Below are 26,963 nucleotides of genomic sequence, written 5' to 3' on the forward strand. Positions count from 1 at the left end.
TCTACCACACATAAGGTTTTGCTGCCATTTTCTTTAAAGAGTTGAAAAACATCAGAATATTTCAAAAAAATGACAATTTCCATCACCAGGTCTCTCATATGGTTTCTCCCTTCAGTCTTATTACCTTAAAAGCACATTGTTCATTTACAGTTGACGCATTTCTCTTGTTCCCTCCACTGGCATGCTTAAATAGTCATTGAAATCAATCATAAAATGACAAATTCAATAATCATTTCTTTATCAATGCAACTGAAGCATTTAGAAGTATTGGATATATAACGTTTATGGAGTCACCTCAGCTACAGTTTATTTACATCTCACCACTATTAAGTACTTGCCAACTTCTGACATCTCAAGACAGCTTCCAGTATATTCACATCTTAGACATTGTAGGTACTGCACACACACATTCCATCACCTATTTGGTCAACAGTTTGGAAAACAGAATGTTTCTAAACCATATTATCCTTTCTGTTTGTGCCTGTAATCATTTTAAGATCATTTATATTCTGTACACATTTAGGGAGAGCAGTTCAAAGAATTTTTTTAGAAATGGCCCAATGACTTGGCTGCAGTAGCAGGAAAAATCTGCAGCACTTTTTTTGGCCTTTTGCATATATACAACTTCAAATCAAGAAGGCTGGAGATTTAAGACAATATTGGAGTTGCTATTCATAGGGAAAAATAAAAAAGGTGAAAGTTGAGAAGCAAAGAACAACTTGAAAAAGATAAGCTTTCGTATTCTCACCACTGCTACGAGCAATCAGAATTTCCAAAGTAGTAAGTACATTATCAGATATGCAGCTGAAATCCCATGCCATTTTACAGATATTCACAGCTAACTGTACAAATGATACCCTTAAAACCACAGAAATAGCTCAGCATAAGGCTAGCTATGTATTTTAATACAGTTGTAATTTCCCCCTCCACTTTCTTAATGGCCTCAAGTTCACCCACTGCTTTGGGAAGCTGACTACGCGCTCATTTGCAGAGGCTAGTAAAACATACAGATCAGCCTATCTAAATACAGCATACTGCAACCTCCACTTGTGCATGGCAAGCTTCCACACAAGCACGCAATGGAAACGGCTGAACAGCAGAGCCATTATGCACCTAAAAGCATGCCCAGCACAGCTATTGCAAGGATTGCACAGGCTTGTCCAATTTAGCACCTCCACCTCTGCACAAGCAGCTGTTACTGCACACATAGTTAGCCTCATTAAAGATCCCACACACCAGTGCCTTTCAAATTTGTCCCTGTGTTTTTACCTGGTAGCTTTCCGAGAAAGGTGACAAAGGCCACTAAACAGGCCAAGACTAGAGAAACCATTGCTTGTAAGCACTATCACCATCACTAAAACTGAAATACCAGTATCAGGAATAATTTGTCTATTTGTGCTATACTGTGGCAACAAAACAGTAAAAAGATCCATGTCTCTGCATCCAATTTTACTTTGGGACAACAAATAAAATACTAAGTATCATGGATGGAAGAGTATTTTTTTAACCAATTATTCTACTTACATAAAATCATATTTTAAAATAAATTCTGTTAAAATGACAATTAAAGAGTGCCAGAAACATATTTGTTGGGTTAAATTCAGCCTTTACTCAAAACTTGTTTACTGCATATTCAATGATGCAGCAATAATAATTTGCACTGCAAAATACCTCTTCAAAACTAGACTGTATTAAAAAAACAAGCTGGCTGTGTTTATGTGGCACAAAATGTGAAACTCTCAGCAATTAATTAGAACATACAATAATTTAAAATTTCTGTGCATTAGGCATAGGTATCAAAGACTTGAAGCAAGCATTACGATATCTGACTTAATAAATACCTTAAGACATTGCTAGCGCACACAAAAAAAAAATTCATTAAAAAATTAGATATTTTGGTTAACAGTAATCATGCAACCATTTCAAACAGCCATACTGCAGCTCTGATTCATGCTTGCACTCTTACATCATAGCAGTTCATAAAAATTAGGTAGAAAAATTATGATCTCTTAAAAAAATGAATAATGCTTCAAATATACTAAATTTCAATAAATAACTATTTTTGGTGCTACTTGAGGTAATTTTTAGACCTTTTCCTGTTAAACTAGGGTAATGATAACCTATGACTCAAAAGCAGAAACTGTACTTGAACTGAACATATGCTGGCAATGACAGATTGCACATATGTAGGAGGCTGTGAACAACACACTGGAAAAAGCTTTTACATATAGGATAACTAATGGCAGACTTACAGAATATACTTCAGGCTGTGTAGATCAGCATAGTCACAATAACCCACCATAGCTGTGTCTGAGATTTACAGCAGGTTAGAAAAAAACAACAGATTTTAAAACCTAATTGTAAAAAATAAAATTTGCAAGGGCAGATACATGGGTGAATTTTAAGCACTTGAGACTAAAGAAACATGCTCTGTGCCATGTGGCTTACAGCCTATAGGCCCAGGGTTTCTGATTCCACACTATTTATGTCAAAAGTGATTTCAACCAGACAGCACTTGCCCACAGTTTACCATGTTCACGCATTTCATTTAGCTTTAACCCAGCATCTTTCAATCTGTTTTTTTAATTTATCTATGCTTTTCACACCTTCAGAACTTCCCTACCAGGGATTTTTTCTCTGCCCTTTATTAGCCCTCCAGTGTAAATCTAATTCTTCTGCTTTCTTAATTCTCTCCCACCGTTTTTTACTAATGAACACTCATCCACTAGTCACAACTTCTACACCACAGCTACCATGAAAGTCTTCTATATTCAAGCAACAAAACACAGGTGTTACTCAGGATATAACTAAAAGGATCCTTACCTTTCCAAAATCTCTCACATCAAATAAATCGAATGCTTCAAAAAGTTCACTTTTCTTCATCCCAAATATTTCACAACATGCCGAAAGAAAAGTCCTTATATTCTTCAAGCAAAGAAACTAGAGGAAAGAAAACAAAAATACTAAGCATTGAGTTGTGTCAATTAGCAACTTGCACACTCACTTTGGTCACAAATAAATAATTACAAAATTCATCAATACAATTATTTCTAAGTCAGCACTTCCACTATGCTGTGATCTTCCACTGGCTCTCATCCAGCCATAGAGGTTCCCTTCAGACTCAAAAGCACTAACCAAATTCTGAGTAGACACTTGTAAACAGAAACTATTTTCTCTCTTTTTACGTAAACAAAGAGAAATGACACTATGCTACTAGATACAAGTTAGTCGAAGTACAGACTTATTTTTCAGTTCTCTATGGACAGCATAGAACAAAATAAAGTTACCTTAATAAAATCATATTAATATGAGAAAGTTATTCTTCATGTATACATCAAGCATCTTCAGCTGTTAAAAGTCTAGTCTGAATGTTTAATGAATACACATACACTGTTTTAACATACTAAAGACATTATGAATACATATTCTCTATCTGGAACACAGGAGCGGATGAAATTTGCAGTTGAGAAGTAATTTATAATTTATTTAGCTGAGATTTAAGATCCTCAAACCACCTTGATTTCTGTACTGAATCAAAGTCTATTTCCCTTGAAGTTATCCACATGCATCAATGATCATCTGAGTCTGGAAAAGAATAAAGCTTCAGCCACAATGCTCTCCTTATAAGGCTTATAATGCATTTTCCTGTAGACCATTTTTTTGAAAGACCTTACCAGTACCGAAGACAGTAAGTAACTACCAATAGCATTGGAGTAACTGAAGTGGGATAGCTATAAAGTGCAATATCTATTCTTGATAATGATTAGCACTATAAGGTACTAGTACCTTATGAGGACATTAGCTCCATGAAGATGCTGTTGTAGTCTTACAATCCACTACACAGTACAGTTCAAACACAAATGAATATTTATAAGCAACAGTATTTCAAATGACTCAGCACTGTGCTTTGAATATGTATTTTTAAAGTACTGATACAGCAACTCAATATTAAAACTAAGTTCCTAGAGTTCTCCATGAATGGAGATCCATATAGTGGATTCATAAGGATAAGGATCATTTAAATTAGGACGGATTACAGAATTGCTCTATGTTCCAACTTTATTGGTGTTTATAAAAGCAGCATTTTTTTATATTAATACTGTCACAGGCAGACCTTTCCTGAGTGCAAAGTAATAAATACTGTTCACTCAGACAAAATATGTCACTGCTTCACCTTCACCATGACACAATAAAACACCGATTCAACAGGGAGCCCTACTTCATGTGTTACATAGAACTAACCAGCCAGACACAGAAAAAGCAGAGCACCTGATAGATCACATTTACAGCAAGGCTACACATGCAAAAGCACCAATTCAACAGCAGAAGCTTCAAAAGTAGACAACTCTAGTAGATGGTTGTTGACATCAAGACAACAGCCGACAAACTCATGGCAAAGCATCACGAAAGCATTCCCTGCACAAGCTGAAGCTCCCAGGAAGGCATCTGTGACTGACAACTGCCACATCAAGTGTAAGGGGCCACAGATGTACCAGGTGGAGCTGCAGCCATCACCCTCCTCTCCGCTCCCGAAGAGCCCCGTCTGCACATGCTCTCAGCTCACACAGGGCAGCCAGTGCTGGGCTACATACTGGGCTGCTCAAGGACACCACTGCATTTACACCAGACTGCTTTTATTTCTAGTGAAATTAGAAAAATGAGTCTAGCTTGCTTAGTCAATATCACAAGTTTCTCCGGTTTTGCAAAGATTACAATTTTCAAATCAAAATTACAAGGTTAGAAGGCTAAGAGATGTAAAACATATGTGCTTCTTCCACCATGACACTGGCAGAAAGAACCAGAAGATGAGCTGGTTTGGGAGTCCACAGCTTTAAAAACAAGACGGCATATACAAAGCGATTATTGTTCTATGACATTTTTTTCCCCCAGTTTTTTAATTATTTTTCTTAAAAGCCATCAAGGGCCACTACGTTTCCCCAATGCAGAATACTGATTCAACTTGAATACCAATTTACTTTCTCACATTGAAATTCTCACAACCACTAACAAATTTTTTCATCACTAGAAAACTCAGCTGCCTTTTTAAAGCCTAAGTTTTGAGTTTAGATTAGTTAGTGCTGAAGTCTGCCAGCGCAGACTATAACTGCATTAAGTTGTTTACCTCTAAAGAGAGCAAGAAGTTAAGAGAGAGACAGGAGCTGTCATGGGCCTAAAATCTGGCCTACATTTGCTAGAGAGCATTTTAGCGAGTTGCATTTAGCTTCTTAACATAGCTAAAAGAACCATTTAATGTATCAGCAGTTATGCACAAACAAATGTCCTTCGCATTCTGCAAAATTTCTCCAATTATTCTTAACAGAGGTCTCCTACAATAAAAGATAAAGATGGCAGCATTTTTTCAACAAGATTTATGGGTTACTTCAAATCTGGAGGGAATTTTGTGACATCAGCCTTTTGTGTTTAAATTATCATTACTATGAAGTATATGCAAATAGCTGGGACAACAATTACAAGAAATTAAGTTTCCCTTAGCCCACATGTTTTAAAGGAAATGTTAAAGTACCTACACTGTAATAATAAATTAAATTATTTGGAATATTCTAACAGAGAGCAAAGAAGACTCTAATCTCCCATTCCCTCCCCTCCTTTTTTTTAGATCCTCATTAATTCATTAAATGGTGAAGTGCACTTAACATGTGTCATATGTTAAACAGACTTGACATAATTATAATCTAATATTCAGCAGCCATATGACAACACAGCAGCTATAGTACATTTCTTGTGGTCTCTAGAAACCACAGACTAAGCATTTGTCAAAGCTACCTGCACTTGAGATGGGAGCACATCATCAATGGGTGCGTGCCAAATGGTGCCTTTAGCAGAACAGCCTCCCAACAAAACAGTTTAACCTCCCTGCTAGTTCAAAGACTGCTTATTGAGTTTAGTTGGGCATCTAATGGGTTAGTATCCATAAATTTTCTCTTGTAAAATGAAAAGGAAAGGCTTATTACTAAACTATGAAGCTAACCACAGTAGCTACAAGGATAAAACTGTGAGACTACTAAAACCAAAAATGTTTTCATATTTATATGTACTCATTTTGCAATAAAATACATGAGAAAAAATCTTTTAAAATAACTTGTTATATGCTACTCATGTTTTGGAAAAGTTATTTCATTATATTGCCCAGAAAACTTCCAGAAATATTTCCAGAACTTTATATTGTAATCATCTACAGAAACAATTTTCCTCAGAGATTTTTATCACTGTGGTTATTGTATGAAGAAGTACAAATTAGTAAAAGAAACCTCTGAATTAAAAAAGAGCATACACCTAAAATCTAGGAAGTTCTATAAAAGACAACCCTCCTCACTGGCAATAAGAAAAAGGCACCATCAGTCTGCAGTCTCTCATTAGTAAGTACAGTCCTCAGGATATTTGGAAACCTACTACATTATTGTGTTTCTTTTTCAAAGAAAAACATTATACTTCAGCATACCACAATGGAGATCATTAAAGGCATAAAGAGCAGCTGGGTACCCACTTCTCTTGGAGATGCAAGGAGAGCTAGATATCTCTCACTTGGTCTAACCTCCAAAAGCCTCCTCCACAGAAAACGTTTTCTTTCAGTACAAGAAGTGATTTCTCTTCATTAAAAGAGAATGTAACATAAAAACATTCTCTTGAAAAAGTTAATGCTGCCTTTTTTCTTTTTTTTTAAATTATGTGGGTATATTAGGAGATGGCAGTCCAGAATTCTTAATACATGGATCAGTAAAAATATTGCAATAGGGTAGTATAAACCATGAGTCCAAAAAAGTTTACACTAGTGAAAAATACAGCTTATATCTGGCTCATCGCCAGGTATACCAGGAAGGCACACCCACCCAGAGACCGATCAACAAAATCACAACCCATTGGGGTTCAGGACCCTGAGAATTATTTTCAATATTTACATCTGTAGATTATCAAGATATTTCTACAGCACCCTAATTTTTCACCAGCATAAGTAGTTAAACTACTACAAACCGATAATGTCTGCTGAAATGACACAACTCTTGTGATAAACCACTGTGTTTTTATGGAGCAGATTACAGTTTTAGTGGCCTCTGGTCCATTGTGCACTGAATTTAATTTTGTAACAGACATTAACACAATTATTGAAATGAAAAGCAAGTTTGAAAAAGAAGAGTCTACATTTAAAAAAGCAGGTATGGTTTATATAATTGGGACTGTATTTGTCTGAACTTCAAGCAGAAGATACTGAGCAAACTAAAGTATACCAAATTCCACAGAAAAAGCATGCTGTTTTCTACCATAACATTTGCCGCTTTACACAAAAAAAACCCCACCACATTTATTTAAGACTTTTTGAACACAGTACATGGTTATGCATGCTGACAAAAATGTATAGAAATATTTTACAAAGGATACTGAATAGAAATTACTAGTCAGACACAAAAAGCACAGGCAGGACTATAGCTGCCCACAGGGAAGAGGGATTTCTCTAACCAGGCCTCTAATGAAGTGAAAGATGAAATGCCAAAGAAAAGACGACCAAAAAAAAATATCATATATCCTCTATTCATATAATCTTAGAGGTATTTCTCAGAAAATATATCTCAGCACTGAGGTACTTCAATGGAATAAAGGTCTGCTTGGTACAGACCATAATATTCAGTATCTAGATGTGTCTTTTGTACTAAAAGCACTTCTAAGGGTGCTCAGGGATCAACACAAAGAGCTCTGAAGATCAAATTCTGCTGTGACATATTTATGAAAATCCAACATAGCAACACAGTCAGGCAAGAGAAAACTGAAAGGCCAAGAAATGACAAGTATTTAGGAAAAAGAGTTCTAATCAAGTTCAACTTCCTTTTTTTTAAATTACCAGTAGTGAAAAAAATGGCTATTTGTATTTATTTCAACTTTTACCACCTTCTTATTATGGCGATTTAGTCACAAGCAAGAAATAAAGCTTGGGTAGCTAGCAGTTTCCTTATATTTGTATCTGGATCAACAGACATTCATACTGCATTTAGGACAAACTGGAGAATATAATGAAGCCTGAGCATCTGAGACAGTCTAAATAGATGCCAGGCTATAAAGAGGTATTAAAAATAAAACGGATCACTGCCACTCTATGTCAGGGAAGGTGTATTCTTTCCAGTGTGATTCAGTTTTGTTGACATTGTATACCCATCCCTTTGTCACCACACTTCCCAGGCTTTTTGCATGTTGCGTTCACCGCCCTGTGCAGTCTTCAGGAGGTTCCCAATACCCGCATGAGAATGGAGGCCAGTCGATCCTAGCCACCATCACATAGAAGCTATGGCAAAAGAGTAAAAAGAGAAAAAGCCAGTTGTCCACTAAATCCACTTTGCCTCCTGTGGGAGAAAAAAAGGCATGTCCATCAGGGAAAGTCCAGAAATCTTCCCATCCTATTCCTCCTCTAAATGGCATCCCTTTAGAACCTACACTACAGTTATTCACCTTTGCCTGGTCTTTAAACAGCCTTAAAGGCATACAAAGAATGGTGGGATTTTATGTAACAGCAAGCATTTTATGACAAAAATAGTTGAGGAAAGCCAGACATTCAAAACGAGTATATAAAAGGGAAGTAATCAGATGAGCAAATTTGGCTTCCAATTCACGCATCTGAGAAGGCACAAGCACTTTCTTTTTTTAATTTGTGAAATACTGATGTTACATGCGAAGAGGCACATACAGGCTTGTGAAGATGGGAGATTTTTCTATTAGTCATTTATGGTCTTAGAAAAGCAGAATTACAGAAGAATAGAAGGCAGAGGATAGAAGAGGAACAGATCATTGCCATAACACTTCTTCCATAACTTGCTCTTCCTACACATCAGCATTTACTGCAAAACATGGGCTCCTGACCTTTCCTGTCCATTTCTGGGATGTTGACAAGAACAGATTAGCTGGGAATATCTCATTTTGATTTCTACTCTGTTCCTGAGAATATACTCAAAAAGGAAAATAATGCATTATACCTCTTGAGCACAAGGAAAAATGTAAAAATTGCCATAATGAATTTCACAGGAAGAATTGCTTTTCTACATTCTGTCACCAAGATTGATATGTGCAAGTTGTTTCAGTAAAAGAAAGCACTGAAACAGAAGAACTTGTCTCCTCAAAGTTTCCTTCAAAGAAGTTGGTTAATGCCCTGAGGGTTGCAGATTTTTCTCTTCTCACTTGTTTCAGTGTTTGTTGCAACAACTGTGTTGACAGGAGTAACAAATTCCATACTAATGCTGTTTGAATCCTGATAAGTCCAAATCTAAAAGACAGATCCAGGATCTCCCTACTGTGACCAAACAGCACCATTACCTCTTCTAGCCAGAAAGTGAAGATACTTTGGCCATAGCAAAACTACACAGCAGCAAGACCATAATTGTACCTTGAACCTATATACATAAAGAACCAATAGCAAGGAGAGATATAGACCCAAGGGTTTCATCAGCTCCTACATAATGTGTGTGCACAGGAAATGTCTAGCTTCCTTTAAATTCTTTCAGCCACATCCAATAAAGGAAGAAAATTAGGTACTTACAGATACAGTTGCTCATATATCAAGGGCTCCTTTCCGTAAGCTGGGCTGGATGGTTCCCCGACACATGCCACCTTTGACAGACCAATCCCAAAAGCAGGGTTACCAAAATAGGAGCAGGTTATACCTCTATTAGATGACACTTTTTTTCTTTAAATATCTGTACGTTCATTAACACCAGATTACTAAATACTCAGACAAAGCAGGGGCCCACTGTGGTACTGACAGAATTGTACATTCAGGGTTAACAATTCAACACAGAAATCATTCCTGGCTCCTTCACAGATTTCAGCAGCCAAAGCAGATTAGATTAGTTCTGCTCTGCCAACAGGAGTAATTATCACTATATGCAGTAAAAAATAGCTGTAAGGATTTTTAAGTGAATGAAGTACGAACCCACTGATGAAGTCTTAATTCAACATCTATTAATGTCTTTTTCCTAAACCAGCAAGAGGGAAAAGAGAAATACCAGAGTCAAGAATGGAAGTTTTAATATTTCTGTTGTTCCTATACGTGCCTCTTTTCTTGTAAAGATCTTTAAATCCAGAGTCTTACTGAAGGTAGGCAATGCAAAAGGGCCATAAGGAATTTAAAGACCAAGTCAATGCGAGAGGGTAAGTGCTCCTATCTTCCGTAAGCAAATGAAAACTACAAGGCTGTCTCCAGAGATTTTTTGGTTTTAAGTGTCACACCACCACAAGTAAGCATTATTCTTTTTCTCACCCTTAGTTTCTTTTTTAAATATAATTTGCAAGTCAATATGTTTTATCTAATGCACACAGGAAGAAAACGTCACTCACAGCAAAGGAATTCAGTTTTAGATTCTGCATTTGGCTTCTTGTTCTGCAAACCATCTCCATCATTCAGATGATCAATATTTTTAAAGCTCTACGCAGGAGAAACAAGCTAAATATCAGACGCCTCCTGAACTTTGCTCTCTAAAAGGTTACAAAGCATACACTAAAAAAGATGGAGGAGACGGCACACTGAGTTCTGGAAGAGACAGCTCATTATCAGTATCTCAGCAGCTTACAGCCTATACCTTAGCTCTTCGTATAGTCGCTTAAGAACCATTTTTGGGTAGCAAAACGTGCAAGACTGGTACCATTACATAACTGTGAAGAATTTTGCTAAGAAATGTGCTATGCAAAGAACAACAACAGACATTCCTTAATTCAGAGAATTAAGATTCCAAATAGCTAGGGAGATCTGTAGTGTTACTAGCTTACTTACGTGGGCATTCTTTGAAGGTTTGCACAATGCATAGGATGCTGTATGAACTATAAAACATATTAAATCCCTTTGAACCACTGCTAACAATATGAATATTAATAGCAAGTTCTTTATTTGCTCAGTTAAAGTAGTAATTAAATATTCACAGAAAAGCTCTTCTTAAAATTCCTAACTACTATTCAATTGTGTCTATTGCATTTTGGCTTGAGTATGAAGTTTTGTTTATGTACATTTGCTCTTTTCTGTGCTTCAAAGAAAGAAAATGGAAATTGAAACTTGAAAAAAGCTGAGGAAGCACAAAGGATGCTCAGCTTTTTTTAGTACTGATACGGAGTGAACAGAGGGCGGAGGGGGGGGGAAGGTCAGGACTTGTTACGCATTCCTGACTCTCTCCTTGGCTATGCTGGACTATAGCACTGGTTAAGCCAGCGAGGGCAAAGCAGCATTTAAACTCTCTCTGTCCCTTAAGTCAAGTACTCCTGCAAGACGTGAAACTGGCAACTTCTAGTCAACAGTCACTGAAACACATTCAGCAAACACCTTCCATGTCCTACCATGTGCATCAGAACAGGAGTCACTAGGCTGCCTCAAGAAGCAAGAAACCTTTTGTCCTTTACCTGTTGCAATATGAAAAATAAAGAGAGCTTCAGGAAAGCACACAGTCACTAGACAGATAGGAACTTCCAGACCGTAGAGCCCCAACTACAGGAATTCCCCAAGTGTAATTGGCAACAGGCATGGGAGGGAGCTCAGGACAGCATCCTGTTGCAAAGAGCAATTTTTTGAGTAGCCCTTTGTTCCCTGCTAGCAAGACTTATCAAATCTATTCTGCAGTATCTTGTCAAAAAGAACAGCAATTGGAACATAGTACTAAGTATACAAAGCTCACAGAGATTAGCTAGGGGGTTCCTGTGCTTAGCTACCTTTTCACATGACTAGCCCTATCTGTCTTATATCCCGAAATTGCAGTAAAACGCCTTTCACTAAGGATCTTGGTGTCTTACAAACAAATGCAAAAAGAAGGAAGACAAAGAGAACACAGAAAACGGTCCTGAGGAGAACAAGAATAGTAAGAAGACAGCCACAAGGAAATGAAAAGAGGACCACAGGAAAAGGAACAGGAAAGGGACAGACACACAGTGAAACAAGTTTAAAAAGAAAATCAAAATAGACCAACAGAGAGAAAGACCACTGAAGTAAAAAGGACTTGACTCACTAATCATTAAATTGTGGGAAAACATGAAATAAAAGCCAAACACAAGAAAATTATGTGTTAAAATGCTTCAGGCAAAACTATTTATGAAACTGCCATTTAAAGTAGGACAGTAGTCACTGTGCTGTAAGTTGTATTTACAATTGTGACATGGAAAACTGCTTCTGCAAGAGGCAGAACTGTAAAGAACACTGATTTTCTACTCAGATGTATTGTCATTGGCCCTAACATAGGGTTTCTAATCACTCACATTTCAACTTAGTTGATTAAATGTTAGCAGTTGTACAAGGTGTTTTATAGACACAAGAAACCTCAAAACCGACACCCACCTAATGTATTTAAACGTACTGAGGGGGAGGAGGGGGAATAAAGCCTACAGCCTAGATCATACAGTTAAACAGAAAAATGAGTGGAAAAGCTCAAATTAGTACTCCATGTTTTCATTATCAGAGGGAAAAAACCCAAAAATCTTATCCAGACTCAAACCATGAAAAGCCTTACAGCTACAGTATGAAATACAGACCTTCACATGGGTGCTAAAGAGAATACCCGCCTGCTTCGTATTGTTAGCTTGGCACACTAAGATGCTGCTTCCATTGTATCTTAGTATCTTTTATTCATGACTTTGCTTGGTTTTTACCAGCCTCTAATGTTAATGTAATAACATGAGAAGACAACTTACTTTGCCTATACCTGTGCAAGGGGAATTAATTTTTGGGGTGTAAGGAGCCCTATGAAGGTGTGACAAAAGACCTTCATATAGGCTAAATGCACAGAATTCACCTGAAAGATCCATACTTGACTTCAGTTCTGTTACAGAAACACAATCCCTTTCACTATTTCTACCCCACCCCTAAGAATAAGCACCATTGAGTTCATCATTTGAACTCGAACTCCTTTGTGAATAAATTGAGGCCCTAGTACCCTGGACACAGGCCCTACAAGGCCAGACCTGGATCTCAATTAAGTCATTCCTTTAAAGACCTACAGTGTGGATTTTTTTAAGTTAGCATGTACTGGCTTGTTCCCTTCTAAGCATTTTAAAGAGTCTCAAAAGCTGTCAACACTGAATTCTGCATGGAAATTCAATTGGGGGGTGGGGGGTGTCGGAATCTTCACAGGGTTAGTCAGTGTCTATTTAAGGTGAACCTAACCAACTAACTCCCATGCTCTTCTGTTGCTTACCAGCAGATCACATAGACCACGTACTAAGTCTGTGATTTCCACCAGAAAGGAACAATATTCTTATTAACATCCCTTAATGTTAATATACATGATTCATTAAATACTTTAAATATTTTCTTGAATTGCATATGAGTAGTCTTTTCCAAGCTCTTATGATCATGGCATAAATTCCTAGCAAGACCTTAAGGATGTAAGTACTGCTTTCTACAAATTACTGAGTACAACTGTCCTCTAGTTACCTATTTTAAAAATCCACTGTTCTATTTTTGCTGGTGTGTCACGTCAGGTTTGCAGTTTATTGGACCATGCTCTCTGTGGCAAGGACAGGAGTTTCTGATATATTCAGATAACACTTCTCAAGGATTGCGAGTCAAGTAAGTAGAACAGCTAAGTCCAGAAACCCAAACCACAAACCAGTGGGAATGGCCATGAATGAAAAACAAATTCCAACAATAAATTTGCAGGCTTGGAAGTGAAAACTCAGTGGTCACAGAGTCTACTGACTTCATTTTTTACACCTTGTGATATTCTCCAGAGCTTTAACTTATTGACCTGACACCAAATGTCATCTTTCATGCACAGAGTGCCATACAGTTCAGATCTCAAAAGTTGAGGAAGTCAAACTCTTTTAACTGCTGAAACTGATCATACACTTGCAGGGAGCTCCATCTTACTTATCAGGTCGAAAAAGTTAGATGCTTCTGCAGTCTTTACTACCACATATATTGCATTTGAGCATTTCCCAGTAACACTAAATAATCTATTAAAAGTAAATTCAGACTTTGATTTACTGGTCCCATATTCTCACACCATTTTAAGTAGAGCAATGGGTAACAGATACGTCATCTTTTTCTGCTCAGTAGTAAAATAAAATGACCCAGACCAGGGTGTGGCAAAAAGTTCGCCTTCATTCACCGAGCAAGCACCAGGTGTTCCACCTGCATTTGTGTCCTCAGTGAAGCCAAGGCTCAGACAAAGTGCTGAGCTCTTCTACCAGCCAAATAATCAAACCATGGCAGAAAGCAAAACAGCTCAACCCTTTTAATTATTTAACAAGAGTTTTTTGTCCCACTCCATAGGAAGGGTTTTCTGCCCCACTGCCTAGTACTAAAGAAAGTGAAGAAGAGGGTGGCCCTAAAATCTGTATTGCTCTCAATCATGACAGTGAGGAAAAAAAAGGCATACAAGTTTATAATACAAATATTGTAACTACATAAACTATGGTAAATGGACAGAAAAAGCAGCAGCTACCCTCACATGCCATTCCATTGTTAATGGAAAAATCATTTGTTATCTAAAAGGTTTTTTTAATATATCTATTCAGGTGGTTTCACCTCTAAAATGTCTTAAAATAGAAGCTTTCAGCACATATGTAAAGACTAAAGCCATAGAAGTGATAATGATTTAAAATAGGGAATAATGATTGCACTACATTATAAATAAATTGTTATTACGGTACAAGTAATCTAATTACATAACTTACATAGTAATAAAAATTTACTTATAAACCTGCGGAAAAACCACTCCTCTTCCCAAACATCCTAAACCTGGGCAGGGTGGGGTGGGAACAGGGCCTCCATCTTTTTGAGTCATTAGGCCACTACACTGGTGCGGGGAGAGGTGGGACACGGTCAGCACGCTGACCACCACGGCCTGCCAGCTTTCCCAACAACTTCCCAGAGGCGCTGCTGGGCTAGGGAGGGCTGAGGACAGCCCCAGGACAGTCAGTGCCGGGAGGGAGGGAGGAAGGAGGGAGGCCTCTGCCATGGCTGCTCACCTCCACCTGCCACTGGAGGCCTTCGGCCACACACCACCCTTCCCACAGCCACCCACCTTGCCAAACCTCTCCGACAACTTCCTGGCAAGCCTGCCAGGACCCATACAACACAGACAGGCTGAACACTAGCCAAAATAAAGATAAAAGACCGTACTGGATGCAAAATCCTCCAGTGCCCCAGCAGGCCTCACACTTCAGAGGTTTATGAAACAACTTCTAAGCAGCTGGTAAAATTTGCCAGGAGGAGACAGGCCATCCCAAACATCCACAAACCATAATCTTCTAAAAGACCTGGTTCAGTGAGGGGAACCACAGGGCCATTGATCCCAAGAGGGGGATCATCACAAGAGGCCTCAGCCCAGACACTCATGCAAGTTCAGGAGACCTTGCTGTCAGGGTCACCCACACCTTAGGAGACTCTCAATCACACCAGAACAGGAAGCCTAAGGCAATACAACTCCACAAATGTTTAACGTTTCCAGATAACACAGGTCAGGTAAAGCAATATTAAAAGCAGGTGAGTACTATACTACAATTCATTTTGTCAACAAGATTTAAATACACAACTCCACACAGACCATGTTTTTAACCAGCACACACCTCGCCTCCAAGAACTTGTTCTCAAACAGATGGTGTCACCCCAGGACCTGCAGGATCTGCACTAAGTATAGAAATAGATATTTCAAGTAAAATACATATATTTATTTCAACCTACAGTGAGGAAAAATGTTTAATACCATTTATTCCATAAATAATTACAATGTTCTAAAACTCTGATGCTTTATCTTATACACTGCGGCAAATCTTTCAAAGAGATGTATTGGAATGATTTCTAAGACTGATTTTTATTTGGTCCAATGATTTGTAGTACTGCATTACCTCAAATGAGAGTTTAAAACACTTCCAGTGTTAATGACAGTTTTTTGGAAATACTCAAAAGCTACTACATAGACCACACGCAATTTTAAGTTTTGTTTTTAAAAAAAAAAATAGCAGAACACATTTTTTAAGTCAGTTTGGTGAAGAAGTATCCCCTCTAGCTTGCTTTGAATATGCTACCTACCACTTCCATTGGATACCCCTGTTTCTGCACTGGAAAGGACAGCAAATAATTTTGTCTTTCCTCAGGCCTCTCATATTCTCCCCCTATGTTGCCTCCCTTCAAAGCCGAGAAGTCCTTTTCCTATTGAGCTGTTCCTTCTTGTTTCATACCTTTGAAAACCTCTATTGCCCTTCTCTGCACCTTTCTCATTTTATTACATCCTTTTCAAAACAGGAGACCACAACTACATAATAAAGGAGCACTGTGGCTTATGCAGTAGACTGCAATGGCACAATGAGCCGTAAGGCATAATAGCATAATGAGTGTTTGGGGCACAAAACAAGCCTCTGCAAATGCACTTTACAAAAACCCTTGGGTGCTACATCCTCCACAGATGTCTACCAGAACAGATTACTGTTCTGAAGAATCTGGTCCAGGTGATGATAAGATACTGAAATAGATGAAACAGCAGTTTGATCCACAACTACAATTCCTGTGAGAAACAGGACACAAAAACACTAATAGTTCTCAACTTCCAAAAATTCTCTTGAGGGAAAGGTCAGTTAAAATACAACTCTAAAAATGTAGAGACTAATGTCTTTGTACCCACAACTGTTTTCCACACAGAGTCATTCTGATAGCTAGCCAGTGTTAGGCAAGACAAACTACACTTCATTTCCTCAGTGACACATAACCTTCCTAATTAAGGAATTCAAAGTGAAATATTGATATAATGCAAGAAACTATAAGTTTTAGAACAAATCAGCAACATGAATTTACAACCTCAACTTGAAATCAGATGACTCCTTATGAAGCTGCAATAGGTTTCCTTCCTTAAGAAGGCTGACAAACAATGAAACCTAAACCTGACATAAAATGTTTCAGCTGCACATCATCATAGGTCCTTACTGTCTAAAAGGCTGCATTCACTCACCCCAGCTGTCTGCCAAAATGAAACACAAATTTGGGCTGCCTTCAATGATGCGTGGGAGATGTGTCAAAATCACATAAACACCTACTTCCACTAGTATGAATTAACAGCTGTGATCATCTCAGCAGAGGCAAATGAGTGAATACTCATGGAAATTCAACTGTCACCTCTATATGTGGCCCATTTGATGTCACAGCTGAATCATATTGATACCCTGCCTCACAGTAACATTTGAAGTACACCAATGAACAGTCCAAAACTTTATTTCAAAGGATATCAATTTGGCATCTCACAAAGTAAAACATAACCATGAGCGTGGTCTCATAAGAAAGAAGGATATTGATGTAAAAAAAAAAATTAAAAATAAAATCCTAGATCATAAGTCAGTATTTAAATATTAGATACCCTAAAACAATCAAATGGCAAATAAACCAAATATTCTGAAAGCTCTGCAGCTGAGTATAATTTAGAATTATCTGGACTCTCAGTCTGCTGAGCAATTTGCTACAGTACAATCAGAGGTTTAAATGGAGTACGTAGGCGCCAGTGAGAAGTCTGCATTACTGAACCATACTACATGCTGAGTCTTAAGATACTAATATCACATTTTTCTTCAATTCAATTCAGAAAATTATTCTTAAGTTACCATACTACATAGATGGCTGTTTCAAACAGCTCATTATAACCAACATGAAGGCAGGTTCAGTAAAGAACCCAACATAATTGTTAAAAGATCTGGCCCTCAGTCTTCAGCAGGTGAAGTCCATGGGAAATCATACAAGACCACACATGAAAGCTGCCTCTTCAACAAGAGAGCAGCATGGAGCCCAAGATGCAGAACAAGCTTTAATGCCTCCATGCAGCCTCCAGTGTGCTGTCTCAGATCCCATAATAATTAAATCCTTCAGCAGTGCAAAAGGCAACCAGCATACTGGCAAAAAGCTTTATTGTTATTGTATATTGGCAGTTCCTGCAGTACAGATTACAAAATTGAGGGGTGCTGATGAAGCCCAGGAGCAGCTGTTCGGAGCAGGAGGCAGAACCAGATGTCACACACGAGAGAGCTCCACTTAAATAAACACCCGGGGGACTCCGATACTTTGTCATGTACAACTACCTTGCCACCAAGTATTTTCACTCTCTTGCTACGCTATCACCTTGGAAAAAGAACTACAGAATATTCTACCAAAATAATTCTGATTATAAAATTACAATGTGCTTTGAGTTCTGCCACATTATTCCAAGTGTCTGTAGAAGATGAACTGTGTTAAGGATCATTTTAAAGTAGTTTAAAGAACTCATACCAGTCTTTAAGCTACTGACTTCCAGTTGAATGACTTCAGAACAACACTGCATATATATTGGTGACCTCATGAAAAGCATATTTCCTGAACCATTGTTCAATACACCTGTAAAAGGTATTCCCCATCTGCGTAAATAGTTACCGGTAGTTTCATGTTCATATTTTCATCTCTCTTAAATTTACAAATAATATACACTGTTCTACCATACAGGGGTCCTGAAAACCACTAACGGATGAAGTCCTCATGCAGTGTTCTGCTGGTCTTCCAAACTTAGTGAAGAGGGCTGGATCCTGCCTATTCTATTCATAAAATTAATCCTATTCAAATCATAAGGTGCTCATACAGCTAGAACAAATTATTTCAATATTTATTATTTCAGCAACAGTGTGTACCAGCAGAATTCAGAATTTAACTTGTTTCTATAAATACATCCCTATCATCTTAAATTTAATATCATCAACAAAATCAAGTTAGATGCACGCCAAAATCGTAGCAAGATAGGAACTATTTGCACAAATCTCCATCAAAATCAACAGTCACTCTTGTCATGGCTAAAAAAATTTCTGCATGAGCAGTAACCTATTACTGGTTTTGGCAGTGATGCATACAGAAAGGAAAACACAGCAACACAATGTAGGGACAGTGAAAGCATCTGCCTGCCTGCAAGCTGTAGGCAAATATTTTTTTAAACCTATTATGCAAAAGAACGCATACAAAAGCGGTACAAACAGCTGCTATAACATACTTTCAGACCTCTGAACAGGCATCAGCTTACTAAATTGCCTAACAGAACATCACTTCAACACAAATGATTCCTTAGGTGGTTTTTTTAAATAACATATTGAATGCAAACATTGGAACTAATCTGTAAGAATGTCTAGGAAGCCTAGATTTTGTGTAGGAAGCCTACTTTTATGTCTGATTTTGTTTAGTATAATTTTGTTCTACAGACTATTCAGCTAAATACAATGAAATCTAAATAAAATATAATATGATTCTGTAATAGTTACTATCTTTAAAAGGCATAACAGCTTGGTGAGAGAACAAAGAAGGCAGGGATTAGAACGAGTAACAAAATCAATATATATGCAGTTTGTAACTGGGAATTTAGAACAATGAGAGAGCTTCGTCTGCCTCTCTATGGAGATGGTTCTCAGCACAGGAGAAGTAATAACAGTGATTTCCAGACAAGTGGACACAATAATACCACAGGCTGATTCTTGCCTTTGAGTCAGATAAGCAGAATAGAAGCATAGAGTCCCCATAGCAAAAAACAAACTTGCCCAATTTGTTGAAAGAAGATAATAAAGTGTGAACAACTAGACAGAAAAAATTATTCAGCAACATCCTTTTGAATGGATCAGAATAAATGAGGTTATGTGAAACAAGGACAGGAGAGTAAATATGCAAAACAATTAGAATCCACCCTTGCAACCACTTCTGTGGCTATATTATTCAGGAAATATTTGTGTTAAGATCCTGTTTGCTTTTTCAGAAACTAGCATTTCTCCATTTGTGACAATAATATGCTACTTCTCAATTTATGTTGTAAAAAAAAAAAAAAAGACCAGAGTCAGTATACAGTAGGGATCTGAAGTATACAGCCTAATTACTTAACTTTTGCAGTGCTCCTTGATTTCTAAATGAAGCCACAAGAGCAGCTACATGGGTATTTTCTATACCAAGGACTGGAAACTCACAAGTTTGTGACTCATTGTTCCCCAGCTGAGAATGGCTGCGCCACTCACAACTGTCCGAGTTGACTGATCCTCTGAACGTGACTCACAGGTCTACCAAAACCTGTGTCAAGATCCGCTGCAAGCCAGAGGGCACCCCATCAGGAGGCAAGCATCTTCATAAGTATTCTTTGCAAACTCTGCTCAAGCCTTCCCACGCACTTCAGAAGTCTCCTCAGGGCGGAAAGGGGCAGCAGTCTAACTTGTGGAGACACAAGTTATCCACACATCTGCTAAAACCCATTAAATGTATACACTGCCAGCAATAAGCAATGCAAACTAAAGTTTGTAGAAGCCTGTTCTCTGAAATTCACAGAGAAAAATCACTCTGTAAGGATGGCAGGGGGGCTAATAAGCTGTCCACCTTGTATATTATTTTTTACTATGTCCACCCTGTCCACTTATGACAGCAACACCACAGTTAAGAGATGCAACTTCTCTACACAGAATTTATTTTAAGTAAAAAACAAGCAAAAACATCAGTTGGATACCAGGGGTAGTATTTATCAGTCTATGTAAGCAATAAATGCTAAATGTAACAATAGATGATTTTACTTAATTTTTGTAAATCAGTAGATCTAACCAGCAGAAATGGTTTCAACCTCAACAGACTGTAAACTTTTAAAACTTCTGAGGTATGTTCAAAGCACATTTTTGGGGGAGATCAATTAGCATGATTGCTACTGAAAAGCAGACTGAAAATAACAGATTTGAGGTCAATCCTGTAATGTCATCAGAGAGCTAGAATAGAAATTATGTCTTAGATCCTCTGGTTCAAATAAAATTCCCTTTTTAACACCAGTACGCCTTGCCACTGGAGGGTATTTCTGATTTTTTTTTTTTTTTTTTTTTTTTTGCAGAGAACTAGTAGAAAATAAGTTGTCTTATCTCCACTTCTGTCAAAGCAAGACAATTTACTGCTCAGTCTGCTAAATGTGGTAATTTCTTGAATGCAATAGAGGACATTGAAGAACATGCATAGGAAATCCAAGGACCTCCCAACACAACAACATGGAAACCACTTCTCCTTTTTATCAGCTGCTACTGTTTTGAAAACTTGAAGTTTGATGATTAAAAAAATCATACCCATTTCAAAGCCAGTTGGGAATAAAAAAAAGGAAACATCTGCCATTCATTTATTTGTTCCTTCTAATTCTTGGAAGACTTCTACCTCTAAAGAAGGTTTTAATCATCCTAAGGCAACCAACAGTGTGCTATCATTAATACTAAGGGAGTAGACATAACTAAAATAATTTTTCTAATGTTGACAGAAAAACCCACAAAGTATTTGGTCATCATGCATCCTGCCAGTGAATCTGTAGCCACTCAAGATCTCTAGCTTACTCTCCCCTTGGGACATTGACAAACTTTCAATCAGTAATACATCAACAAAAAAAACCAAACCTCAGGCACAGACTACAGTAGAGCATTCAGTCCCAAAATGCATAAATACCTTCATAATGTCATAGCCCACACCTAACCTGTTTGTTTACAGGAAAAGGAAATCCTACTGAAAATGAGAAAACTCCACAGACGCAAGCATCAGGAATTCAGTGAAACAGGTCAAAGGTGCAAGCGATATAGGAGGGGCAGCATCCCCATAAGAGAAGGAAAATAGCACAGACACTCCTGTCCTGCACAGACTGAGACTTATAAGACTAAGCACATCAATAAGTGAATACAGAGCAATGATAATGGTTGGGAAAGAATATGAGTAAATTAAAGAGAACAACAATTTTTTTAAGGAATTTCCCTAGTTAAAAACCACTCTCACAACTACTAAAAATGAATAAAGGTTGAAGGAAGCATAAAAGAGTGGGCCAGACTTTACAGTGGAAAACTTTAATGATGGAAATCATCAATGCAACTAGAAAACTAAGCAAAAGCCACCTTCTTCCCAGCAGCATATTTCAGTTCTGAAGGGTCATGTGAGGAAAATGATTCTGAAGTTATGAATGATCCACTACTAAAGAAAAAAATCACTGACATGGATTAAGTTTTCATCAGTATGTCATCATGAAACAAACAGTTTAAAGATGCTCTAGTACTTCAAATTATGTAAAACCATAAAATCAACCAGCACAGTAGGATGAATATCACAAGAATTATTCTTCAAATACATGTTCTCCATTAAACCAGGAACTGCATGACAAAATTTTCATTTAGTCCCATGAGAACCTTTAAAAAAATAACTCTCAAATGGTAATACTGAACTGCTTCACCTTCACAAGGGGAGAAATGATGTGAACAAATGAAGACAAGAGGTGCTTGTTTACAAGACAGTTACTGGCCATTTATGCCTTGACCCTACTGAGCTTTCAGTTACAGCACATCCACAGACTTTGGTGGAGTAACCAGCTAGTCATCGCCACCTTCTCTGCCTGCAATGCCTATGAATTATACGGGGCCTATAAAGACTGTGTCCATCCACAGAAAGCAAGCAAGCAAAACTCCAGAAACCTGAAGAAAAAAAATCTTGTCTGAATAAAATAAAAAATAATCACTGACAAAGTTACTGTTAAATTTCCATCTAACGTGATTTATAGTTGCCATCAAGGTAATCCCTCAAGGACACCATTGTGTTGCAAATGCTTTTATATCACAGTTCAGATACTTAGCTGCAGTGGCTGTTTCACCTTGTGTATAAATAGTCCTCTCACCTCCAGCCTGGGAAGCAGAAATAAAATTATCATGTCTATCAGCCCCTGAAGATTGAGTGGATCTCACTGGAAAAAGAGAGAAGGAAACCATGGAGACTGATGCCCAACACGAGGGACATGCAGGATGTGCATGTTGGCTAGCAGAGCTGGCTATTTCTGCCTTGCAAGCAACATAGATAATCAATCTGAAAAGTGGTTAAAAATAACTACCATTCCCATCCCCACCTGCTCCCTCAGGACACAACCCCAGAAAAATATTGCTTAAGCACTGCTGCAGTGGCACAAACCTCCAGAGGTTGGTGGGAGGGACAGGAATCAAGGGATGCTGCCTTTGAAAAGAACAAGTTTCCAGCATCCATGGCTGATTCACCCTGCAGACTCCCACCAGTAGCTTTCATCCTCATCACTCCCCACTAGAGTGGTCTACCCCATCACCTGTAGCAAGCTGCAAAACAATTTTGAAGACACGCTCACATATATTGGAAACCTCTGACTTCAACAGGAAAGACGCAGAAATCTTTAAAATAATGGTTAAAAGCAAAGCAATCACCATTTACAAAAAGTAGTCACTGAAAAGCAGCTTAAAACAGCCCAACATGCAATTACTGTTCAAGTGCTGTCTGGTCCCCTGAAACTCCTGTGTTTCCTGGTCCTAAAAATGTAACTTCCACTCGAGCCTTCCTGCCCAGCACTCTCACCTACGCAGGCAGCAGTTTCCAGAGGAGACACGCTCTCATCCATGTAGGAAACAGATTTCAGAGGATCTGCGGAGGGACGAGGCCAACAGGAACAGTGAAGACAACAGGGCAGGGAAAACAGCTGAAAGGAAGAAAGAGCATCAGGAAAGAAGTGAAAGAGGAAACAGATGCACTGGAGGGAGAAGAAAATACCAGGGGGAGGGGAAAGGCAAATGGAGAAGGTGAAAGTAATACAGACCAGATTGAGAGGAGAGAGCATGAGCACAGAACAAGCTGCAGAACTGAGATGAGTCAAAATGAGGGAGAAGTAGAGACAAGAAAGAAAGAAAGAAAGGAAGGAAAAACAAAATGTAAAAATGCCCAGACCTGTCAGAGCAATACCTCTTACTAATCACAGAGCAGTCTGGGTTTCTGATAGATAAGATCGAGGCACCTGAGTCAAGGCAGAAAAATGTGAGAAACAAGGAAAATTGAAAAGAAGTTGTCACTAGCAGAGCCAACAGGAAAATGAAATATCCTACAGAAATCCTAACATTTCCAAATCTGCTGCTCTTTCAAATCAAGATGAAAGGCATTTTAAGTTCATTAAACTCTAACATGACTTTACTGAAACACTGGATTTTGAGGTCAAACTCTAATGATATTCAGCACAAAACAGGAAAAGCTAAATGCTACTGCATTTCTTTTCCAAATAGTTTAAAGAACATCTCCCAAGACTAGCATTCCTAAAAAAACCTTTTGAGGACTAATTTTCCTGTAGAACTGATCCACCACAAATTTTACAAACAACATTAGATGAAACCACTGTTCCTCACTGAAATGAAAAAGACACATCACTTAGGAGTCTTATTTCCAAACATAGATGGTTTAGCAAAATATATTTGTAGTCCTGCATGTTAAGCCACAAATTTTGAAAACGGTTTTTAAGACTTAGAGAGCCATTCCCCATGCCTGCCCTCCCATAGCATGGAAATGGCAATGAGTTCTGAGCAGAAAGACCAAGTCCTTAATTAATGACAACCACCATCACTGAGAAACCCCACCAAAACACCAGTTCTGCCCCAAAGGACAACATCTCAGCCTTTCTTCACTGCTAATCACAGGCCATATGAATTCATGGCCACTGTTATACTAACAATCAAAGAAGGATCTACTCCTCAGGCCTGTTCCTAGTGAGGTGTGCTAAGAATGTTACAAAATACACTCCCTCTTGTTTTAGGGGTTTTTTAATTAGTAGTTGCTTTCTTACGTTTCTCCCATTGGCCACGGTAAACAACTTAGAATTTCTTGAAAAAAAAACAAACCTCCAGGAATACTTGTCATCGTAACTGAGAATCCCACACACAACTCCAAGAGATTATTTTTTTTTATTTCATAATAGGTATTTTAATGCTGAAGAATAATTCACATTACATTTATTATTGCTAGAGCTTTGTGCTCTTGAAATAACATGGTGTTCTATGTGGCTTACAAGATACAAGAACCTAAATTCTCAGAAAAGAGAATGTAGATAGTTTAAATTAAGCAGATTCCCCAGAGGTCCATGCATCTGAGCAATTATAGTTGGAAATACACACAAATTTGAAATATGCTCCAGTCTGCTGCTCAGGCGCTTCTCATGAAGAACAGCCCTGCTGTTTCCAGCATGGCTCAGCCATTCCTACATCGGCACCCTCTCCCATCACTACGTCGGCATTCGCATGCAAATCACACGGGCCAGAACGCTTTCAACTCAGTTAATCAATTTACCAGGGTCTTCTGCGGGAAGCGAAATCTATAGGACTCTGATACAACTATAGAAGCATTCCAGTAGGATTACTGGGAGTCATTTCCATAACGCTTCATAAAACCTGAAACAGCACAGAGACAGTAGCTGCAAGCATTTTCTAAGGCACAGTCCTTCTAACCAACAATATTGCTTAAAGGCATCGCTGAGAACAACAAATGTGGAATTAAACCTCAGCTTTTACAAAGACGGCCATCTGTTCAGCATACCTTACAGTGAAATCAGTGGCCTCTGCACTCCACAGAGAAGACTCATCACCATATTCAGTGCTGTCAGCCACAACTGCAAACTGAATGAACACAGACCCTGAATAACTTTCTCATGACTCCTTGTAGTGATTCACATCAAGGCAGAGCGGTGGGTAAGCTCACACTGCTCTCCTTGGATGGATAAAAAGAAAATTGGGACATAACTGGGACCAGCAGAACTCGAAACAAAAAACCAAAATGGCTTGGGTGAACCCCATTTAGGACTCCCATAAACCTCAGTACATTTACACACCTGTTAAAGACTACTTAAGGTTTTAACATATTCTCCACTTTTAAAAATGCTCTAGGAATCCCCCAGAACCAAACAGCCCTAAGAAGACATACTCACATCCCAAACAAGCCCTCTAGTTAAGACCCAAAAACTATTACTTCATATCAAGCACCCCAAAAGTGAGATCCACAAAAAAAATTAAAAAAAGGAGGGTGAGAAATCAAAGCTCAGCAGGAATTTTCAACAGTATTTAAAAATAAGCAATTGCCAATTCAGAGAAGTATGTGATACAACCTGAAATCCTGCATCACTTCGTGCACACACATGAAGAGTAAACCACTAAGAGAAAGTGAAACTTAAATGTTTCCTCACCCAACTTGGTGCAATTTAGCAAAACTAGTACTGCTCTGAAATGCAAAACTTGAGCCACAAAGTAGCATGAAGAGGTTTTCAAAATATCTGCCTAAATACAAGTTACATTTTTAAAGCTTGGCAGAAATCCCTTTGCAACCAACCAGACATCAACTGACCATGAGCCCAAAGGCAGCAGCCAGCAAGGGCACTTCAGGGAATCTCAGTCTTTCTATTTTGAGAGTAAAAGCTACAGGCAATAGCAATAGTTCGAACATTCTCTCTGCTGTTTCCTACTTTCTACTTATCTCCAGGAGAAATTCAAAGCTTGATCTAAGCCCTACAGAGACAAGTAGGATTAATGAGCGTTTACCCCGAGTTACAGTTCACATGGTAGGACTATATCATCACCATACCTCCATCCAGAGACACCTAAAATCTGACAGGTACATTAGTGCAGTGAAGGTGTGGTCCTCCATCTACCTTTAACCATCTCTGCACTGGAATCGGACATATTTACTCATAGATCCTGAGGAATTCAGAGGGAAAAATAACATTGCCCTCATGGCCCTTTATCAGCTGATATAAGGCATGACTGCTACATGGAGTAGTAGTTGGTGGGAATTTGAAGTCAATCATGGGAGCATGTAAGCATAATTTAAATCTTGACTGCCAACATGCAAGGAAAACACAAGGAATTACACAGACTATGATGGTGTCATTATCACAGTATTAATTTAAGAGTGCAGGCAGACAAAATAATGCATTAGTTTTTTTGAGCATCAAGTTTCCTACACAACAGTGAAGTGAGGCTGCTTTGACAGTCAAAATTTTCAAGGTCCAAGCTCTAATCATTGTTCTTTAGTTGACTATAAGGCTTCTTTCCATGTACAAATGATGTGGGCGTAGGAACAAGCAATGGTACAAGGTATCTTAAGTATAGATTATACAGTACACACCCTTATATAACTTGAAAACACACAGGTAAATTTGATGGTATCAAGGATTAAAGGGCATATCTAAGGATTTTGGAAA

General features: G+C 38.2%; 1 protein-coding gene across 4 annotated transcripts in view; it reads right to left on the reverse strand.

Moving 5' to 3' along the window:
- VAV3 (vav guanine nucleotide exchange factor 3) overlaps nt 1-26,963 on the reverse strand; it is a 202,070-nt gene that overhangs the window by 165,981 nt on the left and 9,126 nt on the right. For all 4 annotated transcript variants that reach the window (XR_012624163.1, XR_012624162.1, XM_074832667.1 and 1 more), the window contains exon 2: nt 2,824-2,940. Coding sequence is in view for 2 of the 4 variants with exons in the window: in XM_074832667.1 (XP_074688768.1) it covers nt 2,824-2,940 (117 nt within the window). In the remaining 2 variants the exon portion in view is untranslated. The remainder of the gene's footprint in view (nt 1-2,823; nt 2,941-26,963) is intronic.

Source organism: Strix aluco, chromosome 8, assembly GCF_031877795.1.
Source record: "Strix aluco isolate bStrAlu1 chromosome 8, bStrAlu1.hap1, whole genome shotgun sequence".
NCBI classification, from domain to species: domain Eukaryota; kingdom Metazoa; phylum Chordata; class Aves; order Strigiformes; family Strigidae; genus Strix; species Strix aluco.